This window comes from Marmota monax, unplaced genomic scaffold (assembly GCF_021218885.2).
Source record: "Marmota monax isolate L192 unplaced genomic scaffold, Marmota_monax_Labrador192_F-V1.1 WCK01_AAM20220418_F8-fsc00015, whole genome shotgun sequence".
Lineage (NCBI taxonomy): Eukaryota > Metazoa > Chordata > Mammalia > Rodentia > Sciuridae > Marmota > Marmota monax.
Genome location: NW_026692194.1, coordinates 745,574 through 769,281, shown reverse-complemented (window position 1 = coordinate 769,281; position 23,708 = coordinate 745,574). Strand labels below are relative to the sequence as shown.

The window sequence follows — 23,708 nt, the reverse complement described above, 5'->3', positions numbered from 1 at the left end:
CGAAAAAGATTTCTGTAGTCAAGCAAGTTTGGGAATCTGTTATGGCAATCATTGTGTGGTACTTGATGTTTAATTGGTTAATCTGTAAGATCATTCACCAAATTGTAACTATAATAAACAGTTTCTCAAACATGTTTGATCGCAGACTTCTTTTTACAGGCCTGTTGTGGGGTGAGTGTCCACTGTGGGCACTGCTCTCATGCCTAGTGGGAGGCAGGGGCACCCTGGTGTGGTTCCTCCCTTCTGTTCTTGTTTCACCTCTCACCTGCTGAGTCATCTTGAGAAAACCGCTTTCTTTATCCAAGCCTGAGTTTCCTTATTTCTAAGATAGGGGCAGCAATATACTTCCCCTCTGGGATTCTTTTTTTGGGGAGGGGGGTATTGGGGATTGAACTCAGGGGCACTTGACCACCGAGCTGCATCCCCAGCCCTATTTTGTATTTTATTTAGAGACAGGGTCTCACTGATTTGCCTAGTACCTTTTGCTGAGGCTGGCTTTGAACTCACGATCCTCCTGCCTGCCTCCTGAGCCACTGGGATTACAGGTGTGCACCACCCTGCCTGGCTCCTATAGGGCTCCTCAGAAGACCAAATTAAATAAGGTAGGCTGACAAACCCCTGGTACAGGGCCTGGGAGAGAAGTAAATGTTCACTTAACAGCAGGTACCTCTATGCTAATCAGATGGCTCTGGATTTCTTGGTATTGTTATCAAACATTTTCAGGGTCTCAAGAACAATTCCTAAGCAGGATAGTTTCTACCAGTAAAGTTTTCTTGTTCATCTTCCTTTTCTTTTTATCGTTTATTTTTTTTCTCTCTAGGAAAAAAAATAAAAAAGATAATTCTTTTCTTTATGGTAATAAAAATTTATCTTGGCAAATATTGCACCCAATTGTATTTTTAATGTTTCCAGTATGAGCAAAGCCTGGGCTGTTTGGCTCTACAGTTCCTTATTCTGCTCTTCCAGCCCACTGAGGGGAAGAGGATGTGATCATGCGATCACCAGCAGAAGGGAAATTGTGAAAGAGACCTCACTGTGAAAAAGACAGCCCACAACCGCCTGGGGTCTCAGAGGAAGGTGAGCTTCTGAGAGGACTTGTCTGAGAAGGGAACCGTCTGTCCTTCTGTCCATCGGCATGGAACCCAAGCAGATCAGGGAGGGCTACCTTGTGAAAAAGGTAAGTAGAAGCACCACTCACAAGGCTGTCACTCAAGACAGGCTAGGGGAAGACTGGTGTCTAGCTTCGAACTCGACCCAATTCCTTTCAGGAACACATTCTGCTGCACCTGTTGGGATGAAAACAGGAGCTCACTGCAGCACTGGGGAAGGTTGGGGTGGAGGAGTCAATAGGTATTCTACTGCCTTCTGTCTCTTAAAGGGAAATTGATCCAGCTCAGAGTTTAGCACAGTTTAATCTTGGGGACCTGAGAATTTCGAGCAGCAGGATCTGGAGGGAGGGGCCTAGGTTAACTCCCTCACAATTAAGAATAAACTTTTTAAGAGTCACTCATGTGCATCTGCCGAAGGAGCCAACTCTTTTACTGCAGAGGTTACTCGGAGAGACTGTTTCTTTTTTTATTCAAATCTGCCCTCAGGGTTGTTTATTTGTTTGTTTTTGGGGGAGGAGTGCTTAAAAATAAGTTGAAAAATGATATAGTAATTATAGCTTATTTCTTGGGCCATCTTCTTAAAATTGATGCCTGAAAAGCCCATTATCTTTAAAAAATTATACTGAAATCTCTTCACTCACAACTCTTAATGAATTTGTTTAATAGGCCATCAAGGTGGCAGAAGCACAATTTTAAAGAGTAGGATATACAGAACTGAGCATACTTTAAAAATGCCTTGTCTCACTCATTTGGTATAAGGAACACTAAATCTTGTTAAGGCCGTTCATCTTTCTTCTGATTCTGGCTGGGTGTTTTCTGAGTTGATGTGAAAAGCCCCCATGGTGAATTCACACATAGGGCTTATTGGCATCCTGTGGGCAACGCCTATACACACAAGCATGCTCACACTAACCCACGTGAAACCAGAGATTCAGAAGTGAACGGAATTTTAGTACATCCCTTCCGCTGCCATTCTGCTGAATGAACACCTAACAAGACCCTGTTTTAGGCTTTGTTTTACGTGTTGGCCTAAAATGTTCTACTTCTAAGGGGACTGAACAGCATATATTGCTGCCTGCTCCAATTCTGAATTCAGTCTGAAATGGACCTGTAATCAGCTGGCCCCATCTCCTCGTTTGCACAAGAGGAGACTGAGATCCATGGTCACATGGGTGTGACAGAGTTGGGACCAGAAACACACTCTGACTCCTGGCACTGACTCATGGCACTGGGCTCAATTCAGAACCCCAGGATCTTGCAAAGCAAATTTAATCTAAGTGTTTGCAATGTATTTGTGTTGGGGAGTTATGAGTTGGTGCTGGAGGATAAATGTGCCCCTAGCTGGTACTGTCTCTGGCTAATTTGAAACATCCTTTGGAAGAGACACAGGTTTACACACAGAGGTGCATGTAGTGTTCTTGTGATAGGAACTGGTGCTTCCTCTGAAAACCAATAATAATCAATGTTGACGGATTTGCCTAATCCATTTGGGCTTCTTGAGAAAAGCAGGTGAATGAAAACATTTTCTGCATGGGTTTTCTGTTTGTTTGGTTTTTAGACAATGGAAAACATCTTGCAATGAAACTTGCTGTTATAAAGTTTGCATGCTTGTATTTAAACTTCTCTCAACTACAAAATATGTATTCACTCTATAATAACTGAGATTGTTTCATTAGGAAAGGAGGATAATAGAGTCAGGGTTATGAAGCATATGGACTTAAATTAGTAAATAACTTCTAATTAGTGAGAATCATTCTCTCAGATTATGGTCTGTAGATGCCCATTTAGAAAAGTGCCTAGAACCTAGTAAAATTTCATACTGATATTTTCACAATTTGTATCTTTAAAATTTTTGTTTTCAATTTACATCTTCCCTATGTTTTGCATTTTTATGTGGGGGCCACTTGAATACTATCCATATAAATTTTCTAATTTGGCATTTTGTTTTTATTTAAAAATCTTATTTCAGGGCCTCATGCTCTACCACCAAGCTGTGTCCTCTAACTTGACTTTTTTGGGTGGGGTGCTTTAACACTGAGCCACAATCCCAGCCTCACCCTTTTTTTTTGGTACCAAGGGGGTACTTAACTACTGAGCAATATCCCCAGCCCTTTTTTAAAAAAAAAAATTTTTTTTTTTTGAGACATGACCTCGATAAGTTACTGAGCCCGGCCTTGAACTTTCGATCCTCCTGACTCAGCCTCCTGCATATCTGGGATTACAGATATGCACCACCATTTCTGGCTAATTTGACATTTTAAAGAAAAGTTTGGTTCATAAATATTCTCTTTGTCAGTTGTGGAACTAAACCTGGAGCCAGAGTTTCCCACAAGGTGTAAACGTTCCTAATTTCTTTAGATATTAAGTTTTTTCAGTCACTGGGGTGGTGGCCAAGTTAATCATGAAGAAAGAGCCATGAAAATCTTTCTCTGATGAGACTGTTAGGAGCCTTAACCATGACTATTTGTGTTAAAACATGACAAGTAACAATAGTTGAATCTCTCTCCATTCATCTTTTTCTCTTATGCACTTGGATAGTAATAAAGGACAACTTTCTCTTTGGTCTTGTTTTATAAATGCTTTTATTGGAATATTTTGGGTGGAAGAAATATGATATTCTTGCTCACAGAGGAATTTTTTTCTTTAGAAATCTTGGTCTTGACAGCCAATGGGCTAGTAACTACAAAATGTTTCTGTTTTTCTTCTGTTGAGAGATAATATTTCACAATTTATGTTTCCTCTTTGGCCTCCTAAGATCTTAAATACATAATTATCTTAAACTTATAATTATCTTAAACACATAATTCTGTCATTTTCCAACCTTTTCATTCCAAACACCCAGATCTCCTTGCCTCAAAGTCTTGTCACTTTTTTTTTTTTCCCAAGAAGCATTTAGACTCAACTAGGTAGCCGCTGGCTGGTATACAAATGTGACCTCATTCAGTCTTTACCACTTTGTGATTCTCATCTTAGAGTTGAGAAAAATGAGTCTCAGGGAAAATAAGTGACTTGTTCCCTATCAAGCATTTGGTAAGAGGCTAACCTGGGATTCAGACCATCATCTCATGATGCCAGGCATTGTTCTGAAAGGCAGGCTATGCAAGCCGACAAAAGGGAGGTCAGATGAACTCAGCAGAAGCAGTGTGGGGCCTGGACAAATTGTACTGTGGGCAAGACTGGGTTTAGTAACCTAGGCCTCCTTTGCTCTCTGATTAGGTGTTTATTTTGCATGTGTTTGAATACATACTGCTGAAGGGAATATGTTCATATGCATGGCTTTAAAAAAACAGAAAGGAGCAAATGAATACAATAAATAGACTAGACTCCTCCAAGTCATTTCCCTCATTCCTAGAGGTTTATGGAGCAGACCATGGTTTCCACGACAACCCTCCCAGCAACCAGTAGGTACAACAGGACTGATTCAGTGGCTTTGGGACTTGGATGTCCTGTGAGACTGGGAGAAAGCACAGGAATTAGGGTGTTGGGAAATAGAAGGATACGGAACTGAGGCAGGAAAGAAAAGGGCTGCAGAAAACTGTGGCAGAAAGGGAGAGTCTAGGACAAAAGAGAGGACAGGAGAATCCTGGGTCCTTGCCCAGGAACCCTTTCCTACAGCTGGCTTGTCTTCTGGACAGATGAAATATCCCAGAGATTTGCAGCCATTGATTTCGTCATCACGGTAATGACTAACACATGCAGTGTCTGTCAGGCAGCAGGGACAGTTCTAAGCATTACATGCATCAGTCCCTTCATGTGACATACTTAGAACAACCCTACACAATAGGTACAATTATCCTGACTTTATAGATAAGGAAGATAACGTACAGAAAGGCAGAGCCTTGCCCAAGATCCCCCAGATAAAAGTGGCACATCTGGTTTGGAACCTGGTAGTGTGGCCTCAGCTTTGCATAGAGCTGAGCTTAACCACTTTCTATCTGGCCGTCTTGGGTTCATATTGCAGTGACTTTCTGTTCCAAAAGCACTCTTTGCTGTAATAGGTGGGACTCAGAAGAACCTCAAGCCAGAATAACTCCACCCTTGCCTACACCACTGTACTTGTTCCCCCCACCTCCCAGTACTGGGGATTGAACCTAGGTTCTATCACTGAGTCACATCTCCTGTCCTTTACACTTTTTAAAATAGGGTCTTGACAAGTTGCCAAGGCTGGCCTCAAATTTTTTTTTAAACATTTATTTTTTTTAGAAGTAGTTGGACACAATACCTTTATTTTATTTATTTATTTTTATGTGGTGCTGAGGATCGAACCCAGGGCCTCGCAAGTGCTAGACGAGCACTCTATCACTGAGCCACAATCCCAGCCCCTGTCCTCAAATTTGTGATCCTCCCACCTCAGCCTCCTGAGTCTCAGGGTCTGTAGGCATATATGATGGTGCCTGGATACATATTTTTCAAACCCCTGCTCCCAGCTAGTTGCTTTGCTAAGCCCTTTATCATCTCCTTTAACCTTTACAATGAGAAGTAGGTAATTTGTTATCTTTATTTTATAGATAAACACAAAAGTCCAGTTGCCCCAACTGTCAGCCATGGGTTGTAGCTTTTTTTTTTTTTTTCTTCAGTTGCTGGGGATCAAACTTAGGGGTTATTACCTGCTAGGTTAAAACTCTACCACTGAGTTCCACTTCCATCCCTTATTTTATTTAGAGTCAGGGTTTTGCTTAGTTGTCCAGGCTGGCCTTGAACTTGTGACTTTCCTGCCTCAGTCTCCTGAGTAGCTGGGGTCACAGGCATACAACACCCCTCAGCTGAGCTGTAGCTTCTTTCAGTGAAGCTGGACATACACAGGAAGGCATGCTCTATTTTGTGCATTCATCACAATGAATTAGATATTACTCTCTTCCCTGTTAAATTATAAACTGAGAGCAGAGACTGGATCTTGTTCATTTGTTACACCCAATACCAGGTTGTGTCTGAAGCAGACTCTTTTATCATTAGTTGGATGAACTTGAAAGAAATTTGCCTAAAATAGACTCATAGAGACCAAGGAATCAGGGTTCCATAGTATGGCAACTTTTTTAAGTATTAAAAAAATAATTTCAGACAGGATGTTCATTTTTAGATGACATGTAAAATGTGCTCCTAAGACTTATTGTTACTTTTTGCCTTGCTGGTGAGGCCCAAAGATTAGAAATAGGAATTATAGAAATAAAAAGATAAAAAGATATAGGGAAAGCAGGCTCTTTGGGACAAATGCATAGAATCTCAGGGTAGAAAAGGATGTTAAATGTCCAATTGAACTTCTTCTCTGTAGCCTGCATTTCTTTTATTTTTCTATTAACAAGCATCTTGAATATTTCTTTTGTTAAGGAACTCACTAATTTAATTGTTTTCCTTTGAGTTGTGCATAAAACTGTATTTTGAAACCTCCATCTACTGGGACTCCAGAATAATCCAAGTGTTTCACACCTTTAAAGACAATTCTCGTCTGCTCTGCCTGTTCATAGACAGTTCCTTCAGCAATCTCCCAGGAGAGAAGGTGTCATCTTTGTATTCTGTTTTGAACTGGCTCCAATTTTATCTGAACCCAGCATAGTTCTCCTAGCACCTGATAAATATAGAATTAGAGGGAATAGGTAGTATTTAAAGAGTGCTCACTGTGTGCCAGATATTGATTTCAGCAATTTATGTGGATTGCTTCATTTAACCTCCCCAAACCCTGAGACATAGGGATTATTACTATCCTCATTTGCCAGATGTAGAAATTTGCTTAAAAGTCACACTGCTAGAAAGTGCTGGGGTTGGGATTTGAGCAGGAGTCATCCAGTTCCAGGGCCCCTGGTCACTTCCTGGCTATGCCCATTTAAAGTTAGAATATTGCTTTCCTCTTTTAGATCCTATGCTATTTATATAACCCACAATGAGTGTAGTTTTTTGTTTTTTGTTGTTTTTTTTTTTTGACAGCCACATTAAACTGTTGAGTCATAGAGCTCTTCCCCCTTCCCAAATGCCCTTTCCCCAAATCTTGGCCCATACATTTTACTTTAAAATATTTTTTAAAATCTTATTAAATAAAAGGACTGTGTCTTACTTAATTCCAATTTGCATTTTTTTGTTGCTGTTGAAGTCATCCATTTTTATTTTTGTTGGACCCACATTAATTTTTCTTTTGAGAATTGCCTGTTTATATTATTTGCCCATTTGAAAACTGAGAGCATTTATATATTTCTTATTGATTCTAGAATGTTTTAAAAAATACCTTAAGGTTCTTTACCTTTAATCATTTAGTGATATATTGTAAATACCCATGCATTTGCTTTTGCTTCCAGTTATTGCTTTATTTTTTGATGTACAGAGTTCATGTTAAAAATATGATCAGATGTCTCATCTTTTTTTTTTATACCAGAGATTGAATTCAGGGGCACTTGACCACTGAGCCACATCCCCAACCCTATTTTGTATTTTATTTAGAGACAGGGTCTCACTGAGTTGCTTAGCACTTGGCTTTTGCTGAGGCTGGCTTTGAACTTTCGATCCTCCTGCCTCAGCCTCCTGAGCCACTGGGATTACAGGTGTGCGCCACTGTGCCTGGCAGATGTCTTATCCTTTTATGATTTCTTCTTTTGGTGTCATGTAATGTCAGACTCTGATATATCAGTCCCATGATGATGACCATATATATTTACCAGGAAACTTTAAATCTGACTTAGCATCTAAAACACACCATTGTGGGCCTGTAATTGAATAGATTTTTGTTTGTAATGGAAGAAAACAGACATATGCTACACACATACACACACACACACACACAAGCGTGCAGGCGTATACATGCAAACCATGCATACACAAACAAAATTGAACACCTTAATCCAAAAATAAAAAATCTGAAATGCTCTAAAACCTGAATCTTTTGAGCACTGGCTTGACACCACAAGTGGACAATTCCACACCATTTAACATGCACAAAATTATTTAATATATAGTACAAAATTACCTTTGGCTTTTTGTTTTGTTTGGTACTAGGGATTGAACCCAGGGGTCCTCTACCACTGAGCTACATCCCACCTCTTTTCATTTTTTAATTTGAGACAGGGTCTCACCAAATTACCCAGACTGGCCTCAAATTTGCCATTCTCCTGCCTTATCCTCCAGAGTTGCTGGAATCACAGGCATGTGCCACCATGCCTGACTACCTTTCGATTATGTATGTGAGGTAAAAATGAAACATAAATTTCATGCTTGGACTTGTGTTCCATCCTCAAGTTATATCATTATGTATATGCAGATATGCTAAAATCAGAAAAAAATAATAAAAATCTGCAATACATCTGGTTCCAAGCATCATTTTGGATAAGAAATATTCAACCTATATCTATCATCTGTCTATGTGTAATCTCTAGTAAAGTGAAGTAGTTGGCTAAGTGTTATAAAAAAGAGATTGATACAGATTTTAGAATTAGTTATCTAAGAACCAAAATTAAAATAGCACCTGAGAGGAAGGGAAAGAGCATAAAACTGGGAATCAAGAGAATTTGATTCTAGTGACAGTTTCACATTAACTAGGCAGGTGTACAAGGCCTAGTCACCTAACAGGGGCCTCAGCTTTATCTCTATGGTAAAAGTGTTGATAGATGGTCCTAAATTCTTCTCTAGCTTGGTCAGACTATAATCACACTTCCAGGTTTGCTCTTGGGTGAGCACCAAGAAGGTTGAGGCCAGACATGGAAAAATATAAGAATGGCCAATAAGATCTATTGTCAGGTTACCAGAGAATTCCATCATCCTAACCTAACTCACCACTATCAGGCCTGGAAGAGAGTGCAAGCTTTATAAGTGGCCAGATATCTCTTCATTTTCCAAGTATTAGGTTCCTCAATTTGCATAATGACCCCAAATCCCAAATGACACATTCCCCTAGGAGTTTGCTGACAGCCCCTAAAGCTATATTTGAATAAGGAAAGCACACATTCACTTTGGACAGTTATCTCTGGATGCTTTAATTGTCTGCAAAGGGAATGCAGTTCTGACAGATTTCTACCAATTTATTCTAATTCTAAGGTCAAAAGCCCTGAGTGATTATGGAAAGTATTATCCTAGATAGGCCTATAGTTGAATATTAAACTTTAGGTTTGAAAAGAATTTTAGTAGTCATCTAGTTGAAACTCTACTCTGAAAGTCTGTGGATACATCTTTCTTATTTCTAGTTATTTCAATTTTTATTGATCAGATTTGTCTATATATTTCAGTAAAATTATATTCCAAATTTTAATACATAGTAATGTCAAATGTTGTAAATTTATTTACTAACTTTTCCTAATTGTTTAAAAATATTCAAACTATAGAAATTGGGAAAACTACTACCACTAACCATATACTTTTTAACCAGATTCATCCATTGGTAAGGAAAGGATGCATTTGCTTTTTCTTTTTTCCTTCTCGATATTTCTCTACAAATATGCCCACGTATAATTTTATGTCAAGAAATTTGAGAGTAATTTGCAAACATCATGCTAACTCACTCCACTACTTCAACACATATCTAATAAGAACAAGGATATTCTCCTATATAATCTCCTATGTAATCTTGAATGCCATTATTGCATCCAAGAAATTTAACCCTGATACAATGCCATTGTAACTAACATAACTTTTTATATTCAACCAATTCCAAATGACTCAATAATATGCACAACTGCTTTTAAAAACTTCATTATTCGGTCAAGGGCCCTATGTTGCATGAATATGTTGTTTTTCCAGTGATCAAATGAGAAAGGTAACTAAACTAGAATAGTTCTCTTTCATAGGATCAACCTGGTCAGGTATGGAGGTGCTTGTCTATAACCCCAGTGACTCAGGAGGCTGAGGCAGGAAGATCACAAGTTAAAAGCCAGCCTGGGCAACTTCATGTTCATTTGTTACACTCAATACCAGGTTGTGTCTGAAGCAGACTCTTTTATCATTAGTTGGATGATAAATCAAAATTTAAAAAATTGAAAGTGCTGGGTATGAAGCTCAGTGTTATAGCTCCTGGGTTCAATCCCCAGCACCACATAAAAAGCAACCTGAACAGAGCCATATTACTATAATCATTGTGTATGCCCTTAATGGAATTAATTCTCAGGACCTGTATACAGCTAAACAGAACATTGCTTTTTAACTTGAAGGAAAACATATATACAAAAAAGCATGTAAGCTATGCCATAATTTTTACACACACACACACACACACATATATAATGTACATCATACACAGAACAAGATGAGACATTGACAGTATCCCATAAAAATCATTGCTCTCCTTCCAACTCTATACTCCCATCATAGATTACCATTAGTGTAACCTCTCACCAGTTATGCCTGTTCTTGAACTTCACATAAATGGATTCATACTCTAAGTACATTTTTTGCCTGTTCTTTTTTCACTTGATATAACGTCTATAAAATTGATCTGTGGTGTTGTAAGTACCAGTAGTTCACTTTTTTAAATCATTAAGTTGTATTCTGTTTTGTGAATTCACTGTATTAATAATACATTTATATGTTTTCACTGTACAGTTTACTTATCCATTCTCCTGTTGATGGGTATTTGAGTTATTCTCCATTTTTGGCTATTATGAATGACGTTGCTATGGATGCTATGAATATTCTAGTATCTAACCTTTTTGGCAGTATACACTCATTTCTCTCAGATCTGTGACCAGGTGCAAAGGGCACATGTCTGTGTTTAGCTTTAGGGTGAAATTTCCAAATAGGATATAACATTTTGTATTTCAGTTATTCTTCTTTCTTGACAAATCTTGCTCTTCTCTATCTTTATAAATGTTGGGTACTCTTGTGGATGTGTCGAGGTATCTCATCGTGGTTTGAATCCATGTTTCCCTGATAAATAATGATGATGAACACTTTTTCATATATCTTCTTTGATTTCATGCCTGTTTATCATTTTTTGGCCCATATAAAAATCATATTGTTTCTACTTTTCTTATTGATTTTAAGGAGTTCTTTATGTTTTGAATATGAATCTAAGATGTAAAACAGGAAGGAATTTGATTAAAATTATTTAATGTGTTGGCATAGTGTCTGACCTTGTCCATTTTTTGAAAAGGGAAATAGTGTAGTGTTACTCTGGATTAATTATTCTGCCTGGGCAAAAAAGTGATAGTGTATTTTAGTTGGGGGTGGGGGACAACTCTTTTAGGAGCCCAAACAAAGGAAATGTTTGGACAAGAAAAAGTAGTTATCTTCTTTGTATAGTCTTCCTTTTGGGCAACTAGACCTTTATATAGAAGCTCTTTGTATTTGAGATAAGCAGCAGGATCTGCTGGGAGCTGGATGATAATTTTAATTTGTGGTGGTCATGACAGGGTGGTATTGTGGGTCAAGGAATAGAGGCAAAGGAATTTACTTTATTCCTTTTCCAAAGCCCTCTCCCAAATTAAACCAGAAAAAATGAATTTTCTCAGTCTAGTCAGAATGGTTAATTTGTTGCTAAAGGAGCAGTTGGCATTACTCCAAACTGAATCTTTGTAAGTATTAATTTTCCTGTGAGCCACATTAACTCCAATAGCATCACTCATATTGTAGACCAATTCACAAGTGATTTTCATAGAACCTAGCCATGCCTGCACACAGGCTCTTGTCTGAGTTTCTTCTTGACATCCATATTCAGATAAAATCTGATTGAACCAAGGGATGGAAGCACTGCAGCACTTTAGGGGCTCTGTGAGCATGGACACAGCTGTTGGATCAAGATGCTTTTCTAGTTTGCCCAGATTCAGGCATACACTCCTATTTAGTTTAAGCTGGCACTTGAGATAGAATCTATTTACCATCCTTGAATTGAATTAAACACAATCAGCAGGCTTGGGAGCAGAAAGTAAACCACAGAAAGTCAGCCTGGAATGTGCATGAAGGAGAGTGGAGATCCAAATTGTACTCCCTTGGTCATGGCCCATTAGAAGCTTATGGGCTGATTATAGATGTGTGTGTGTGTATGTGTGTGTGTATGTGTGTGTGTGTGTGTGTGTATATATATATATATATATCTTAATTAAAAACTAATTCTATCCAGGTACGGTGGTGCAGGCCTGTAATCCCAGCGGCTCAGGAGGCTGAGACAGGAGGATCTTGAGTTCAAAGCAAGCCTCAGAAACAGTGAGGTGCCAAGTGACTCAGTGAGACTTTGTCTCTAAATAAAAAATACAAGAAAGGGCTGGGAATGTGGCTCAGTAGTTAAGTGGCCCCTGAGTTCAATTCCAAGTATCCAGCCCCCACCCCCCTCTAAAAAATAAAAATTAAAAAAAAAACAATTCTAACAAAATGAAAGTCCCCTTCTCCAATGAAGGCTGCTTTCCTGAGCAAGCTGATCATACAAATATGGATCACTTCCCTCTATATTGATCAAAGCTGTTCTATTTATTAAGTCCTGCATGTGTCTGTAGAATAATTTCAGAAAACATTGTTATACTTTGTTTCTACTTTAGTGTTAATCATTTCCTCATATCTTCCTCATTTAGTCTTAAATACTCATTATCACATAATGTGATTTTAAATTACAACCATTCATGCCACAAATTATTTACTGAAGACCTGGTAATGTCATTCAGTGGTAGGTTCTTGACCTCCTGAAATTAACATAGTTTGTTGGCAATTTTTAGCTGACAATGTTTTATATACTTTATGTTTTGTATGTATGCATAAATATACATTGTATAATTCCTGTATATATGTAAGCATATATGTATTGTTCGCATACGTACATATTTTATTCATTATGTAAACCTAATTAATACTTGCTAATATGATGTAAGATAGAATTATTATCTTCTCTTTAAAAAAACTGTGGCTCAGAAATTAAACACGTTCCCCCTAGGATATGTACAACTAATAAACAGCACAAGGGTCAAATGCAGGTTTGAGGTCATCCTGTACTTTCAAGCACTCTAAATACACACATGCCATATGATGACCTAGGAGGCATGCAAGTCCAGGGATGACCCCAAACCTTAATCTACCAAAAAAGAAACCAAAAGAGAGGTGACTTGTTTGCTCACAAATACATCCACAAATGGGCTTCAGCTTTCCCATTCATTATTCTACAGTGCACCTGGCTCAATGTTCCAGGGTCTTCCTCATTCACAAGATGATAGTGCTACCAGTTCATTACCACTGAGAGAGGATGAAAGAGTAGCTGTTTATCTTGCTAGAAACTCAAACAGGCATACAAACATGACAATCTTTTAAGATATTTAATAATACAACCTCCTGTTTATAACCACAGTTGAACTTTAAAAGTCCTGTCCACATTATTTCCATTAATATGTGCTAGAATCCTCTGAGGCAATCGTTGTCACCCCCACTTTAGTCTTGGGAACTGAAGCTCAGAAAGGCTGCTCAAGTTTGAGTAGCAAGGACACAGCAGAGCTTGAACTGGGTCGTTTGATATTCAGCAATCACGGCAGCATGGTCTGGCCTTACAAGTGAAGCCAGAATTGAGGTGGGACCAGATTTTATTTACAGCCATCTTCAGTGAATCAGATCAGGTGCCCTGAAGATCATATTTTGAAAAGCACTAGGAAAATTTCTTCCTATATTTTGACTCTATAATTCTGATAAACACCCCCAGGAATTAAAATTTTCTAAAAATTAAAAACCTTTTGACAAAATACCAGTGGTTGTCATTTTTCTATATTTTTCTCTTCTCAAAACAGGCAGTTAAAAACTGAAAAGTGCATGAAGACAAAGAAATATGAGCTGTACTCAAAACTGTACTCAAGGAACCCCGCCCATCTCAGCTCTTTCTGTTGTCATTCTAGGGGAGCGTGTTTAACACCTGGAAAGCCATGTGGGTTGTATTGTTAGAAGATGGAATTGAATTCTACAAGAAGAAAAGTGACAACAGCCCCAAAGGGATGATCCCCCTGAAAGGAAGCACCCTGACGAGCTCTTGTCAGGACTTTGCCAAGAGGATGGTGAGTTGACATCACGAGCTACAAATCTGGGTCAGGCACTGACCTTTAAGTCTGTGCATGGCCTGCAGTATTAGCAGTGCCTCCTGGACCAGCCTCATTCACTCTCAACCACACTTCATTATGGCATTTGAGTCTCTCTTGGGTGGAACAGGTTTGGGTCAACTGTTCTCTTTATGATGGGCTTCGGTGCCTTAAACATGGTCATTTCTAATGGGATGTGTTTTGATTTTCAGTTTGTGTTTAAGATTACTACCACCAAACAGCAGGACCACTTCTTCCAGGCCAGCTTCCTGGAGGAGAGAGATGCTTGGGTTAAGGACATCAAGAGAGCCATTAAATGCATTGAAGGAGGCCAGAAGTTTGCAAGGAAATCCACAAGGAGGTCCATTCGTCTGCCAGAAACCATCGACTTAGGGTGATTTTCTGTGATTGCTTCTCTCTACCCTTCCTTCTTTCTCTCTGCTTTCTGAGGGGAAGAACACAACAGATCCTGCTCCAAGGCTTGCTTGGCCATCTCTGAAGTCTATATCCACTCTGCCAAGCTGCACTGGCACTTGGTGGACCTAGATGTTGAATTGGGTCTGAGGCAAGAAGCTAATGGAATAGGAATGTATAATTTCCCTCACTGGGTAGCTTTGTGTATGTCGTGTATGTGTGTGGGGGTGGGGTGGGGAGAATGGATGACTCATCATTTCATTTATGAAGTAGCCATAAGTTATTAGTCTTGAAAGAAAGCATCAGGATCTCTAGGCAGCAACGAAGAGGCAGGAATTAAGTATACAAGCAAGTGAGATTTCAAATTTGAATTCATGTTTTCATTCTCATAGTCAGGAAGGGCCAGCCAGGGTGAACACCCATCCTGCATGAAAGCCATTTGTTCCCTGCCCTGGTTTAGTGGGCTGTAATACTGGCTAGCTTGGCATTGCAAGTGATAGTTACCGTCTAAAGGGAGTCAGAGACCAACAGGTAAATATAGCCTCTTGGCAGTGATTGTGAATAGAGTTCTTTCCTGCATGCTTCATATCTTCTATGAGCACAGGAATCTCTTTATTTCCTTCTTTTCTTTTCTTTTTTTTTTTTTTTTGAGTACCAGAGATTGAACTCAGGGGCACTCGACCACAGAGCCACATCCCCAGCCCTATTTTGTATTTTGTTTAGAAACAGGGTCTCACTGAATTTCTTAGTACCTCACTTTTCCTGAGGCTGGCTTTCAACTTGTGATTCTCCTGCCTCAGTGTCCTGAGCTGCTGGGATTACAGGCATGTGCCACCTCACCTGGCAGGAATATCTTTCTTTCTGGTAGTTTTGCTTTTCAATTGAGCATACTCTGAAACAGGAACCCTGTTGGGAGGAATATAAAGTTAGCTGCTTAAAATGTCCAACAAGAATTCTCTTCACAAGGAGTGGGTAAGAGATGGGACACATCTAAGAGAGGACACAGCTGCATGATTAACACAAGACTCCTGTCACAGGAGTAAAATGTTTGGGCATTGAGCTTAGTAAGACTCAGCAGCTTCCCTCACCATGGGAGATTTTTGTTGAAAGACCCAAGAGGAGACTCCTGGCTTTGGCTGCAGCTGCTGGTTGGGGACATCAGGTGATCACATTCCTGAGTGATGTCAGGGAGGAAATGATGCTCAAACTACATGGAGCCACAATATACAAGAAAGTGGGCCTGTGTTGTGCCTTAGATTCTCTGATAAGGCTATTTTTGGCTTATTGTTCCAAGGACAAGAAAAGTGAGAACTTTTATTTTGCCTTATCTCATCATTTTTAGAATAAAAAATAAGCTTAGTGGAAATGTTTGGTTTCTTCAAGACAAAAGTCTACAACATGGTCTCTTGAAGATCTTTAAATAATTGGGGGACTGTGTTAATCAGCTTTTCATTATTGTAATATATACCTGAGATAATCAACTTACAAAGAGAAAAGGTTCATTTTGGCTCATAGTTTTGGATGTTTTAGTCAATGGTCAGTTGGATCCATTTTGCTTTTAGGCCTTTGGTGATAGTGGTACATCAGGCAGGAGTGCATGGTATAGTGAAAACATTCACCTCATTGACAGGTTGTAAAAGAGAGAGAGAGTCTGGGGTACCACAGTCCCCTTTGAGGGCATGTCCCCAAAGACTGAAAGACCTCTCACAAGGCCCCACCTCCTTAGTGTCCTCCACCTCTCAATAGGACCAAGCTGCGAACTAAGCCTTTAACTCATGAGCCTTTTGGGGGGATATTCCAGGGATCTCAAAGATCTACAATGTGAGTGAAAAATTGGCCCTCGAAACCTTTAATCTTTGGAACCTAACTCAGGGCAATTTTCCACCTCAGGCACCAGGAATTAAATTTAAAAAGAGCTTAATGAATTTTAGAAACATTATGTATTTTTCTAGTGCATCTTGCTAAATGCTCTGCAGGCCACAGAATTATGTAAATATGAATATTTCTCTTACGGTCTGGTGGAGAGATAGGTTCAGGGGTTACTCAAAGTGCCAAGGGAAGCTTGTGCTCATGGCCAGCCTCTCCAGGGTGGCAACTCCCAGAGAGAACCCACTATTCTGAAATGTTCCCTATTCACCATCTGTTTTTGATCTCTTTGCAGTGCCTTATATTTGTCCATGAGAGACACTGAAAGAGGAATAAAAGAGCTGAATCTAGAAAAGGACAAGAAGGTTTTTAACCACTGTTTCACAGGTAAAAGGATGTGCATGCCTGAAATGGGGTGACAAGGGAGGTAATAGGGAGTTCTCCTTTTGCTGTCCCTCTGCTCTATGTGTCTGGTGGGGGCCTGGAGCATGGGGAGTGAACAGTGTCACTAAATGCAGAGTGGTGAACATAAGAATTGACTTTCCCCCATGTGGAATCAGAAAGAAGGGTGGAAAAAACATCTTTGTACAAGATAATGTTTCAGAAGTTCTAGCTGCATCAATTAAAGGATATTTCTCCCCCAATAAATGGCATTATATAATTGTTAGCAATACATACTCAGTTAAATAAGATGCATATCTTATTATGATAAACGGGGGTGGAGACATATAATGTTAGAGTTAAGTGGTAATCTTAGGATGTCAGAGGCTGCACAGGGTAGGGTTTTAGGTGTTATGAACTTAGGTAGTATGATGTAGTGATTGAAACATGTTCATTGGAACCAGACTACCTTGGTTCAAATCCTCCTGGGTATTTAACTTACTAGCTATAAAAGCTCAGGCCAATAACTTAGCCTCTCTGTGCCTCACTTTCCTTATAAAATGTGGGTGTCATAGCCTATGTACTTTATAGGCTTGCTGTTCTGTGTGTAGAACATTGTCTGACACACAGCAGGTGCTAGTGGAGCAAGCACTCAAGTGACTATTATGACTGAGGAAGTCACATGTCTGCCTAAGTGAGTTCAGAAAAGAGAAAGAGTTCAGAGGGTTGTTGGGGGTGAATAGGAGGTGGTACCTAACTTTGACCCTGAAATATGGGTATCATTCATGAGGAGGATGTCTGATGAGGAGGCTTGGCAAAGGACAGTGAGAACAAAGTTATTGGGCAGAGATGCACAATATGTATCTAAGAAAAAGAAATTGACCTGCCTGGTAGGGCAGATGGTTCATTATGGGGAACAAAATGAGATTTATAGTTTTGGACTAGATTTATCAGATACCAGGCATGGTTACTTATGGTGACAAGAGGCATCAAAGGAAGTAAATTCTGAGAAAATATAAGAGATATTGAATCTGAGGTATAAGATCAACAGATAATCTTTTTTTTTTTTTTTTTTTTTTTTGGTACTGGGGATTGAACCTAGGGGCACTTAAACACCGAGCCACATCTCCCTGGCCCTTTTAAAAAATAATTTATTTAGAGACAGGGTCTCACTAGGTTGCTTAGGGCCTTGCTAAATTGCTGAGTCTGCCTTTGAACTCGTGATCCTCTTGCCTCAGCCTTCCAAATCGCTGGGATTACATGCATGTGCCACTGTGCCCAGCTCAACAGATAATCTATGACAGTGGTCCAGGTCAGGGTCAGGAAGGAGAAGGGGAAGAATGTGAGTTGTAGTATCAGGGGATGAGTCTCAGGAAGTTCAGGCAGCAGCCCGTTAGCATCAGACAAGTAAAGGATGAGATTTGAGACCAAGATACCTAGCTGTGGTTGTTGGTGAGGGAAACTGACAAGAGCAAGGCAGCGACCTAACTCTACAGGACTGTGGTCAGGTCTTCAGAGCAAAGGGCAAAGGCAACAGGAAGAGGTTCCAATGTAGATCTGGTCACAAGATCCAGCTGACACTCATTTCTTGTGTTTATGTGTTCCTGAGTTCCAGGGTATTGGGCTACCACTTTTTACGTGTTTTCCATTGAAGTTCATGGTGGGTTCTAGAAATTTCCATGGGTAGAGGCTTCAAGGAAGTCAAGTAGTCTCAGCTGGGAGATGAAGACTGAGGCAGAGACTGGGACCCAGATGTGCTGATGTGTGATAAAGGACCTTGAATATCAGGTGACGGGGACACTAGACTGAGCTTATCTTTCAGGCTTCAGCATGCCTAGCTGAACAAGCATAAAATGTGAAGGCCCAGCGTTGGGCAACCTAGGCCTAAGGACACTTAAACTCTCGGAGTCTAAATTCTCTCATCCTTCAAATAAGGTCTGTAATTACTACCCTACCTCTTTTATAGGGTTGCTGCAGGGATTAAAAGCAGAGATTCAGTATTAATTAATTTATCCTTCTAGAAAAAGTGGACTAAACTTCTCATATATGAAATTCACAGAAGGCTTCCTTACCGAAAGCTCTCACTGCTGTTGCACGTGCGGCACACCCCAATGCCCTTGCTTGGATGACCCAGGCCTGGCAGGGTTAAATGGGCTCTGTCATTGTCATCTATAAAGAATGCATTGTTATGGATGCAGCGCTTTACTTTCACCTGTTAATAATCTAGCTCTTGGGTCAATTTCATTTTATTCCCCTTGTTATCCTCTCTTGAGGTAAAAGGTTGGTTAAATGACTTCTTGAGGGACCTGCAAGATCCTGCAGAGGTGTTAGAGTCTGTAAACAAGTCAAACGGCAAGAGGTGTGATGATAAACAAATAAGGTCATCAAATTTTAATTTAGGACACACATCCCATCATGATGATATTTGCTGCTTAAAAACTTGCAATGGCTCCTTAGTGCCAAATGACTTAACATGCCATCAAAGTTCTTCCCACTTATCTTTTTTTTTGTTGTTGTTGTTCAAAACATTACAAAACTCATGACATATCATCTTTCATACATTTGATTCAAGTGAGTTATGAACTCCCATTTTTACCCCAAATACAAATTGCAGAATCACATCAGTTACACAATCACAATTTTTACATAATGCCATATTAGTGACTGTTGTATTCTGCTGCCTTTCCTATCTCCTACTATCCCCCCTCCCCACTTATCTTGCATCTTCCTTCTCCTCCTCTCCTTTTGCCTGGTCTCACCACTCCTCCTCCTGCCTCTGCCCCCACTGCTGGGGCAGCTGCAGCCTGTGTGAATCTTCGCACCTCCTACTCCTCAGCCTGTGCTGAACCCTCTCAGCCCTGTCTTACATGTTTTCAAACACCTACTGCTTTTTTTAGGTCTCAGCCCAGTGTCAATTTCTCTATGAATATTTTCCCGGACAGTGCATGGCAGTCCCCTCCTCCTTCCCCTGCCCCTTCCACACCTTCAGATGTGACTCAGTAGATCTGCAGTATTGACTTTCTGGGTTCTAATACTTCTCACACATCTCTCTCTTTTAGATTCCCTAAGTGAATCTGCCCAATACCTCAGAGTACCTATTAGGTGCTTGATCTACTAGATGCTCAATAAATGTTAATTAATGAAAGAAATGAGTGGGTTAGGAAAAATGATTTCTCTGATGCAGATGTTGCTTCTTACACAGCATGCAGACATTTTAAAAAACTTCTTACATGATTCTTTTTGTTTTCAGGTCTCTATCTCACTAATTTTATTTTTTCCTTCTTGGAATAGCAGGGAGGATGAGACAAGTTGGACATGCAGGTGTTCTGGAGCCAGTGCAAGAGTGATGGTCAGTGGCTTGCTCTTTGAGGAGGATTAACATTCCCTTTATTGGTCCTCTCTAGGTAGCTGTGTCATCGACTGGTTGGTATCCAACAAATCTATTCGGAATCGCCAGGAAGGCCTCATGATTGCCTCATCACTGCTCAATGAAGGCTATCTGCAGCCTGCTGGAGACCTGTCCAAGAATGCAGCGGATGGGATTGCTGAGAACCCTTTCCTGGACAACCCGGATGCCTTCTACTACTTTGTAAGTGATAAAAGCTACTGATCTATTCTTCTCATTGGGGGACTGCCCAGGGCAGAGTCTCTGTTGATTTCAGTTCTTAGCCACATATGCCAAAGAAAGTGCCCAGACCTACAGAGAGCTGTTAGCTGGGGTGTGGGGGGGAGGGTGAGGTCAACTGGGGAGAAAAAGGAACTACTCCAAGCCCCCAAGCCATGCAGCGTTGAGGCCCACGAAGCTTCTAATACACCAGCAAGACCCAGACTTGACAGCTGTTCACTCCACAGCGCTGCCCCATCCAAGCGAAACAGTTTAAAGGAAATGGTGGACTACTTGAATAGTTTTCTTTAAACTGACTTTTTTAACTCTACTCTTTTCATTCTTATACTAAGCAATAATTTACTTATACAAATTTATTAGGCTCTCCTACATAGCAAGCCCTTTCCTAGACAAAGGAGATAGAGCAGAAAAGAAAAGAAAATGCAGGCACAGATGTACAAAAATCACAGAGCTGGTTGTAATTTTATTTTCAAATATACATTAAAATAGGTGACTCTTCATACACAGTGTATCTATGCATGTCACATCCTACACGTTGTGTACTACCCACACCTAGTCTGCTTATTGCAGATTGGGAAATGCTGTATTACACAATGGGGACCCAATCTTGGGCTGTGTGATAATTCTGGCAACTGTGGATTTCTGGGGGAATTTTTGCAGTTTTGTTTCTATTTTGGATCAGAATATAGAAGTTAGGAAACTACTTAAGAGAACCATTCTTCTTTCGAAAATGAAGTGAACATCCCAAATAGAGTTTCATTTCACTTTAGAGGAAGTTTCTCTGTCATTATTTTTTTTCTTCAAACTTTTTATTATTTATAGCTATTTAAATGCAGGATCCTAAAAATACCCATCACAGTGACTGCTCCTCTGTATGATTTATCACTGAGCAATTTGTTACCGATGCCCTCTTGATGTGAGGGGTTGGTGCTGGACCCTTGCTCTTTGTTGTTCTTAAAGTTGGAGAAGGGGTTGAGTGGTAAAGGTCCTGAGGAAGATAGTGTTGTAAAGTGTTTTAATGTCAATCACCCTGGTTTCAAGGATGTGGCTATGAGGTCCCAGGAAAACGAGGCTTCAAAGATAGAAATACACAAGGTGAGGAAGATGGAGATAGAATATAGCTTGGGGGGGGGTGCTGAGGTTGTAGCTCAGTGGTAGAATGCTTGCCTCCCACGCATGAGGCCCTGGGTTCAAACCTCAGCACCACATAAAAAAATAAAAATAAAAATATTGCGTTCATCTACAACTAAAAAAAATTTAAAAAAAAGAATATAGCTTGGGGAATCTTAGAAAATGAAAGGATGTTGTCAAGATCACATTTAAGGGGAGCTGAGAAAGGAATAGCATGTAGAAGCAAGAAAAGGGAGGAGAGGAGACTAGCTAACCAAGAACAGCCTTTAAAGTTCAGATGGGGATATGCCCGGTAGCTGGAAGGAAGAGGAGGAGCCTGCCTCACTAGCTGGAAGGGAGAGGGAGGTGGGCATGGTGCACAGAGCAATATGCCTAAAACTGGTGAAGTCATTTTGCTGATTGTTTTCCCAATAGCCAGACAGTGGGTTCTTCTGTGAAGAGAATTCCAGTGATGATGATGTGATTCTGAAAGAAGAATTCAGAGGGGTGATTATCAAGCAGGGATGTTTACTGAAGCAGGTGAGTGGCCACCCCTATTTCCTCCTAGCCTTTCCCCTTAGCAATTTCCCCCAAAGTTTTCCCTAAACGACTCAATGGCATTTAGTTTATTTGACCAATACTGAACCAGAAAATGAAATCCAGAGAATAAAAGTGAGAGGATTAGCTAAGTCGATGATCAAAGTGGCATTAGATTGGGAAGACCGAGGCAGGCAGGGCACAAGACACCCCTACAATAGAAAAAGATCTCCTTTATCAACATCACAGGGAGAAAAAGTTTTAAGAAAATATTTCCCCTTTCATTCTGGAGGAAATAAATTGGCTAAGAGATGTCATCCAAAAGGCAAAGATGTTTTATGCTGAAGTACTGCCATTTTGCCTCTCTTCTTCCTTTCAAAGTCACCAGGAGATAGGTATAGGCCACACCCAGGTAAGAACATTAGGCACTTTGTGGGCAAGGAGTACCATTCCAGATTGTGTGTAAGCATGGTGAAACCAAAAACTAGAACAAGCCCAAGGCCAACTCCACAGAAACAGCAGGCAAAGGTCAAATCTAGTCTGAGGGCCTGGACATAGCCCTGGAGGGAAGTTATATGCAGTTACCAGGTGTCTACAAATATAGGACATCATCAATCTGGGAGGAAAGGACTGGGGTGAGCTGAATATCTCTAGTCAGTTTTTAGGGACCAAGGTACATGGTGCTTCGAGGTAGGAGAATAGAAGGGCTGGGGGTGAACGAGGAAGCCAGAGCCAGCACTTAGCAGAGGGATAAGTAGCAGGAAGACGTGGGAATATTCAGGGTGAAATGAACTGATACTAGCATAGGGTGGCAAAGAAGCCCAGGCCACTTCAGAGGACCAAAGTCTTGTCTTTCTGGCTGTACTGTGAGCTGTATTAATAGCACCATCCAGTTTCTTTATCCATTCATCTATTGAAGGGCATCTAGGTTGGTTCCACAGTTCGGCTATTGTGAACTGGGCCTATAAACATTGAGGTGGCTGCGTCACTGTAGTATGCTGTTTTTAAGTCCTTTGGGAATCGACTAAGGAGTGGGATAGTCAAATGGTGGTTCCATTCCAAGTTTTCTAAGGAATCTCCATACTGCTTTCCAGATAGGCTGAACCAATTTGCAGTCCCACCAGCAATATATGAGTGTAGTACATATACACAATGGAATATTACTCAGCATTAAGAGAGGATAAAATTATGGCATTTGTAGGTAAATGGGTGGAGTTAGAGAATATCATGCTAAGCAAAGTAAACCAATCCCCCAAAGACAAAGGCTGAATGTTTTCTAGGATAAGTGGATGCTAATCCATAATGGGGGGGCATAGGATGAGTGAAGGAACTTTGGATGGGCCAAACTGGGGAGGGGTCTGGGGGTAGAAAAAATGGTGGAATGAAACAGACATCATTACCTTAGGTACTCATATGATTGCATGAATGGTATGACCATACTTTATGTATGACCAGAGAACTGAAAAATTGTGCTTCATTTGTGTACAATGAATTGAAGAGCTGTCTTGTATAACTAATGAGAATGAATGAATGAATGAATGAATGAATAAATGCAAGCACAACTCATAATGGAGAAAGCCTGGTTGATGTAAAGAAATTTCTGTGTACTACCTATAGGTTCCATGAGACTAAGAGATTTTACTTCATATTATGGTCCTTTGTGTTAGTGGTTAATGGAATGAACAAGGAGAAAAGAACCAAAACAGAGTATATATTTTT

The 23,708-nt window shown here is 40.1% G+C and overlaps 1 protein-coding gene across 1 annotated transcript in view; it reads left to right on the top strand.

Annotated features, from left to right (window-relative positions):
- The first annotated feature begins 1,017 nt into the window (after positions 1-1,017).
- Positions 1,018-23,708, top strand: part of Plek (pleckstrin) — a 30,524-nt gene continuing 7,833 nt past the window's right edge. The window contains exons 1-6 of the mRNA XM_046422537.2: positions 1,018-1,177; positions 13,880-14,035; positions 14,269-14,450; positions 16,632-16,723; positions 20,122-20,306; positions 21,888-21,992. Coding sequence (XP_046278493.1) covers positions 1,136-1,177; positions 13,880-14,035; positions 14,269-14,450; positions 16,632-16,723; positions 20,122-20,306; positions 21,888-21,992 — 762 coding nt within the window. The 5' untranslated portion in view covers positions 1,018-1,135. The remainder of the gene's footprint in view (positions 1,178-13,879; positions 14,036-14,268; positions 14,451-16,631; positions 16,724-20,121; positions 20,307-21,887; positions 21,993-23,708) is intronic.